The sequence below is a fragment of the Macrobrachium nipponense genome, chromosome 5 (genome assembly GCF_015104395.2).
Source record: "Macrobrachium nipponense isolate FS-2020 chromosome 5, ASM1510439v2, whole genome shotgun sequence".
NCBI lineage: Eukaryota > Metazoa > Arthropoda > Malacostraca > Decapoda > Palaemonidae > Macrobrachium > Macrobrachium nipponense.
This window is the reverse complement of record NC_061107.1, coordinates 44,601,595-44,609,094: the sequence shown is the minus strand read 5'-3', so window position 1 is coordinate 44,609,094 and position 7,500 is coordinate 44,601,595. Positions and strand designations below refer to the sequence as shown.

The 7,500-nt window shown below is 36.1% G+C and overlaps 1 protein-coding gene across 2 annotated transcripts in view; it reads left to right on the top strand.

The window, feature by feature from the left end:
• Positions 1 to 7,500, top strand: part of LOC135215283 (putative neural-cadherin 2) — a 653,807-nt gene that overhangs the window by 545,312 nt on the left and 100,995 nt on the right. For both annotated transcript variants that reach the window (XM_064249829.1, XM_064249828.1), the window contains 2 exons: positions 1 to 613; positions 2,013 to 2,246. The exon at positions 1 to 613 is cut by the window's left edge and continues 1,749 nt beyond it. In XM_064249829.1, the coding sequence (XP_064105899.1) occupies positions 1 to 613; positions 2,013 to 2,246 (847 nt within the window). The remainder of the gene's footprint in view (positions 614 to 2,012; positions 2,247 to 7,500) is intronic.

Here is a 7,500-nt window from a genome sequence, read left to right as displayed (position 1 = left end):
ACAGAACCTTCACAATTAAGTACATCCCCACAGGCACTTATAAATAGAGACCTCTATCCTGTACCCTCATCTGCCTATTTTTCTCAAACCTTACCTTACTCTTCTTTACGGGTAGAAAAATCTGTACTTACAGGCAATGAAGTTTTCCCCTTCACTGAAGATGTAGAACGAGACACCAGTATTGGCGATGTTTCTAAAAATGATGCTCATGTTGATGGCAGCGTAGAACCAAGTAATACCTCATTCGAGATCGCTTCGAATGACGAGAAAACCAGTAAGCTTTCCCTCGAATATCCCACTTATGGAAATTCTAAAACTAATTCCGAAATTGTCTATGAATTGAATGACTCGGCGGAGCGGAAGTATTCACGAGCGACTCGAAATGCAGCTAAAAAACAGTTGAGTGCAGTCAGCGCTGTTATGGAGGACCACCAGTGCTCAGAACAATTCGCCAGTTCCAGACTGAGTACAAATCAAATGATCGCCGAAAGAGACGACGCGGTGCACACGGTCGAAATGGCGGTGACAATAATAGTGAAAGATATAAACGACAATGCTCCCGTGTTCCCTAATATCACCATGTTCGGAGAGATACAGGAGAATGGCCCAGCTGGTAAGTGAACACACACTGCCATTATTGTTCATTCCATTATCGAATGCTATTTCGATTATCTTAGTCTTTCAGGAGCAGACGATTCAACCTTTGGCCTAGTTTTCGCCAAACTAATGAGGGATACAGACGAAATGGTGGAATTCAAGAGAAGTGCAATTTTCTTTTAGCTTTTGGCGTGAACATGTGTACATATCACACACACGTAACGTACTAACATGGACACTCAGTATATAATTTACTAAAAGTCACAAATATACACGTGATTTGATTGACAGTTGAACCCACTGGTAAAGTATTAAAAGAAACAAGAGTACCAAGTGCCTTCGTGCAGCTAATCATTTAATGACATTCACAAAGGGCATCTTTCTTTTCCTTTCATAGTAGATTGCTAACCACCTGGCTGGTTTCTATTATCTGTTTCGGGAGGGAATTCCAGGACCTGTAGCAAAAGTCAGTGAAAGGTTCCAGATAATTGTGTTTCAAGAGAAGAACCACAGCTGACCATCAACGGGAAAAAAATCAACCCATTTTTTCTCCTTCTATCGAACTCACTACCTCATTTCTTTCTTTCCTTTTCACACAAATATCAATGTGTCACTTTCTTTGTTCGCCAGTGTTAGAATAAAGAAGTAAATATTCATATATACAGATGCTTTAGGACGTGACATCGTTATATAATTTAAGAACATTAATCCTATTCCCTTAATCGAGCTAAAATCATCATGTGCTTCAACTAAGCTTATTGAAAAGTGAGATGACCTTTGTTGAATGCATCCTAATGGTCAATTCTTACCAGTGAAATCTTAACAATTGCAACTAATCTGCTTTATATCTTACATTAATATGACTTAATATTTGTGATAGGTATTTATTGGTAACATTATTGAAAACGTTTCCTAATTATGTTCATTACAGTCAGCCATAAACCCCCAACTCAACATTCTCTCTCTCTCTCTCTCTCTCTCTCTCTCTCTCTCTCTCTCTCTCTCTCTCTCTCTCTCTCTCTCCCTCCTTACAAATGATTTTCAACTAACATTTTTCGTATGTGGGGTGTATAATATAGGTACCTCTGTTAAAGGTAATTTTTCTTATAATGCTTATCACGGTTCAAATGTGTCATCCCTGTCTTATTCAACAATATTAAATTAAGGTGAAACTTAGATTCCGTGGAGAATATGCGCATTATATTTATGTGAAATGAAACACTTCATTTGATTTCGAAAAATCATAGGATCTTAAATAGACCAATATTGTAAAAATATGTAGAAAGGAAAACTCGTTTATGCTATTCTTGTAAAGTGATTAGGTTCTATTATTAATTTTTTTCTTAGTTACTTAATCTTTTCCAGTTATTTGACAACGTTTTATCAAAATCGAACTTTCTCTTTTCCTCCGCAAGAGCTCTCGGTAGCCCAGGTCTCTGCTTGGGATGCAGATGATGCCACAGAAGGAACCAACGCTCGCATCACTTACTTCATCGAGAAAAACGTCATCCACGACAAGACTGGCGACGCTATATTCAATGTTGAGCCTCATACTGGACTGATCACTACCGCCCTCTGCTGTCTGGACCGAGAGACTACACCCGAATATTATATTCAGGTAGTGGCTTCAGATGGTGGTGGCCTTAAAGGTAAGCATATTTATGATCGTTTTTATGCCGTTAATCATTCGATGTAAATAGAAGAGTAGTTTTCTTTGTTTCCTAGTTTTTTCAATGTACTTCTTTTTAGAGACAGAATTTTATAAAATGAAGATAACTTCTTTCGTACACTTTCCGGAAGAGATTTACAACTTTCTTTCCAACAATACTAAAAATAATAAGAGAATGATCTTATTTGAAATAGATAGAGCCATAAGCTTTAAAGTCCATGCACCAGATATTTCGCTCCTTAGCTGAAAGGATGCAGCAGTGCATTGCTAAGCAGGTTAGAAAATCCTCATCCTGCTTCTCATTCGTGGGGCTTTAGATGAGTAATTCCTTTACTTGTACCAATTCTAAATCTGGGAGAAGTTTTGCCAATATTGATACTAAGATCTCGAGGAGTTCCATGACAATTTTATGGGGGAGATAAATAATTTAATCTTTCATCATGACCATCCTAACTAATATCATTGGCTAAAAAGTGATGAAATCAATCACAAAAAGGGTTTGTAAAGCCTACCTACAAGAGACAGATATGGCGGCAAGGTTTAACTCAGCAACCTGATAAATTATGACGAATTAGGAGTCTTTTCTCAACCAGTATAGAAAGCGAATGCCATTATAATACGTACAGCGCTAACCATACCTGAAGATATAGACACTGGCAGTTCTTCAAGTATTATAATTTGAAGACATAAAGAAATGTATCCACTCAGAATCGGGCGATCACATAAACGCAAGTCATCTTTGTGGGTCACAATTTATTTCTTTTTTCTTAATTGTCGTCGTGAACAATACGGTGAACTTATCCCTATTATTGCTGTTGCTGCTGCCGGAACTACAGTAATATTCAAGAAAATCCTGGGTCGGGTCATTGTTGGGTGGTATTGGAATTATACTCTGATTTTTTTTTCATCTGTCCATCCGCCTGTGGTGTTTTCGTATGGTAACACTGCGTCCCGAGCTTTAAATAGTTACGCTGTGTGTAAGTTTTAGGTAAATAAAAGGATATCTGGGTGTAAATTTGCAAATGAAAAGTGTTTTAATAATTTACTGTATGCGAATTACATCGTTAATATTCGAAATAGGATATTGTTATTATTGTTGAATGTAAGCTGAATGTAAGTATCTACAGCCCGGGACGCAGTGTTACCATACACAAACACCACAGGCGGGTGGACAGATGGAATAAAACCGAAGTATAGGCTCTCTTGCTTAATTTTCACATCATCAACGGTGGTTCATCTAAACTGAAGCCTATTGAATATGTGTATTATAGTGTCACTCGCTTTCTATACTTCTACTTTTTTTTTATTTCATCATAATTTATCTGGTTGCGGAGTAAAGCCCTATGCCCTAGGTACCCTTCCTTTGTAGCCCTTGACCTCAGTATCTGTCTCTTGCGTACTGGGCTTTACTACTCCTTTTGTGATTCCATACCTTTTTTGCCTGTGATTTCAGTGCACGTTTTGCAATGGCAACGCCTTAGATCAAGAAAAATGTGGTAAGAAAGGAATTGGAGTTATTTAGATCTTAGATATGGTTTTCTTAGGCCTATGTAGCTTCTCCATGATTATGATCAGCTCAGCTCATGTGCTACATTATTGATAATATATATATATATATATATATATATGTCTATATATATATATATTATTATATATATATAGTGTATATATATGTATATATATATATTATATATAAATATATATAGGACCAAAGTCGGGATTTTCGTGTACTTTGGGTGGCTGGGTTTTACACATCACCAACGATCGTACTACTGGTAAGAACTGAATAGCAATTATTAACCTACTTGCAGTGGGTTTTTCGCTGGTCCATGATCTAGGCTATAATTAATGCACAGCACCTGTGCCTCTGGTGTCCAGCCCCGTCCCTTGCGACATTCCTGAGTGGCTGTGCTGGAAAGTTGCAAACTCGTCAGTGTTTATCAACACGTCATACAGTGAGCATCTCAGCTCCGACCTCTCCTGACAGACGTCTTTCTAAAGTTATAACTTTCATTACACCTCAGATTTACCCAAAGAAAAGTAGTGTTTTCCAATTTCATTACTAAACATCGTCAAGCCAATGATTTAAGGATTTTAATGATATATGAATGATGTGCTTCAGTAAACTTAATGCTAAGATATGTAAAGCGAAATAAACATAAACTTTTACGATAAAATATATTCTTTCATTCCTTACATGACATCGCAATGCTTTCATTATTTATTGTTTTGTGCTTCATACAGCAGCATCATAGCTTAAATGTTGTGGATGCCAATGCTACCAAAAATTATAGGTAAGACTATCAATATAAAAGTAACAAGCAAAAGATTAAAAAGATTAATCTGTCTGTCTGTCTGTCTGTCTGTCTCTCTCTCTCTCTCTCTCTCTCTCTCTCTCTCTCTCTCTCTCTCTCTCTCTGTTTTTCGTGTAGTCACGTCCTAGTCACGTGATCAGTCGATGATGTCATCATGGATCACGATCCCTTGATAGAAGTAGTCTTATAGGGAAAAAAAGAAAAATAAGATGTCATTATCATCACTATAATTATCACTGTCACCCTCTCATATCCTGTAGTGGAAATCTATACAGATAACAAAAAGGAATAATGAGAGTGATATAGAAAAGGAGAAAAGATTGTAGTGAAAGAGAAACCTATGGGATGAATGAATTTCCTCTATAAGGTATCAATATCTCTCTAAGTAACGATTTTTTTTTATGTAGAGACTTCTGATAATGATAGCGACGAAAATGGTTTTTTTTTATGTAGAGACTTCTGATAATGATAGCGACGAAAATGATGTCTTATATTTCTTTTTCCCCATAAGACTACTTCTATCGAGGGATCAGATCACGATGATGACATCATCAACTGATTAAGTGACCAGGACATGACTACAACAAGATGAGAGAGAGAGATTAATATTCAAAAATCTTTTTCTTGTTACTTTCATATTGGTAGCCCTACCTATGATTTTTTGGTCGCATTGTCATCCATGACATTTAAGCTACGGTAATGTGTGAAACATAAGACGTTAAATGATGAATGCACTGCGATGTCATGTAAGGAAAGAAAAAATATATTTTATCATAACATTTCATGTTATTTCACTATTCTTATTTTAGCATTAAGTTTACTGTCGCACATAATTTTTATTTCATTAAAATCCTTAAATCATTTTGAAAGACTTCTGTCAGGAGAGGTCGGAATGGAGATGTTTATTATAATGACATTTTGCAACTTTCCAGCCTTGTGACTAGCTGATCAACTGCCAATCAGGAACGTCATAAGGGACGGGGCTCGCCACCAGATGCACGGGTGTTGTGAATTAATTATGACCTAGGTTTAGTTGCCACCCAAATTAGGCGGAATAGGTTAGTGCATATCTCCATATGTTCGGACATATATTAGCATACTTTCTTATATGGATAGTTTAATACTATGATACCTAAGGACGTTCTCCATCATATGTGGAGTACTCATCGGTTTTCGATCAGTTCTCTTTTCTGAGCGTGGAGTTGCTTTCCCCTTTTCATACATAATGTAAAAGCTCTCTTCTACTCCTCAATGATTATTACATATTTGCTGAACAAGAGGAAAAATAGTATAATATAATAATACTTCTCTAAACAGGCAATTTAGCAATAATCAAAGCGCTACATTACCTTGTACAGTAGAAGTGAGGAAATATAAGGGTGTTAGAAAAAAATATCTTCAGTGATGTAGAAGAGAGAGAGAGAGAGAGAGAGAGAGAGAGAGAGAGAGAGAGAGAGAGAGAGTAGCTTTAGTCTGAATGGCCACCAGAGATTATTACCATATAATAAATACGGTAATGTTAGGTACTGTTCTGGTACATGATCCCCTCCTCCTCATGGGACATCTTTTGGATTTGTTGATCGAAATACATGGATGGCCAAGTTTTACTTATACACGATAATATGAAAAGCGTAAAATAAATCTGACATTTCGTAAGGTTGCATTTTATGCCCCTTACATGACATCGTGGTTTTCCTTGGCATAAAGAACTACCTCCTTACCATGATCAAATGTTTTATCATCAAGTTGGTTCTTTGCTCTTTAAGAAAGTAGTTTTAAAGCTATATGAATTATAAGAGATATGAAATGATCATTGGATAAAAAATTCATGCTAGACGCCAATAGGCACAAGATTACAGAACCATAGAAACTTGACAATACTTCAATACATTTCCCTAAATCTTTGAGTTTTAGACCTATTATAAGGAAAGGAAAGAAGGGAATTGAACTCAGTGCCACAATATCAGAGATAGATGACCTCAGATCAAAGTGGAATTGAGAAAGCAAGCTTCTTTCTATGCTTTCAAGATCGAAAGATGGCATAAACTTTCCAAGCAGTGAGACCTATCGTAGCCTTGCAAAGCATGTCACTGATAGTTTACAATAGGCATGATAACGGGGTTTCTACAATGGAAATACAGTACATATAAATACTACACTCAACAAGATCCACAATAGAGAATGTAAAATTTTATTGTTACCTATAAAAGCGCCAATAAGAACAGATGAGACAAATGTTAAAACATCCATCATAACAGATGAAAGTGGTACTAGATTTCTCAACGTGGGAATGCTAAACTGTTTGGCTACTCCAGGAAAACAAGAAATTCGTTGCTTAAAATAAATAAATAAATAAATAAATAAATAAATAAATAAATAAATAAATAAATAAATAAATAAATAAATAAATAAATAAATAAAAAATAAAAAAATATAAAAAAACTGCCAATAACGCTTTTCGAGAAAGATATTAAATTAGACTTAAAACTTAATAGAACAAACCTTTGGTTTACGTTAATGAAGAGGATAACTTGGCACTTGTCAAAAACAGTGTGCGTTTTCAGTCTCACATTCGCTCGTTACTGCAAAACCCTCCGGGTCGATGATCATTCATGACACCAGCTCAAGAGTAAGAAACAAAAAGATACAAAAATTTCTAAGAAAAGGTGCTTGTTAACTGAAATATAGCAATGGAAAAATGAGAGACATTTAAGTTTTGGTGGATAATTTGAATGGCATAAAATATAACTCCAAAAGGCACCCCTCCAGAATACGAGGTGTCAGAAAAACTAAGTATCACAGCTGTATCTTTTACCATTATTGTTGTAGAGCAGTGGTTCCCAATATTTACCATACCAAGGACCGCAGATATGATGAGTCCCAGCGAAGACCCCAGCCCGTCAAAAGTTATCGTTATCA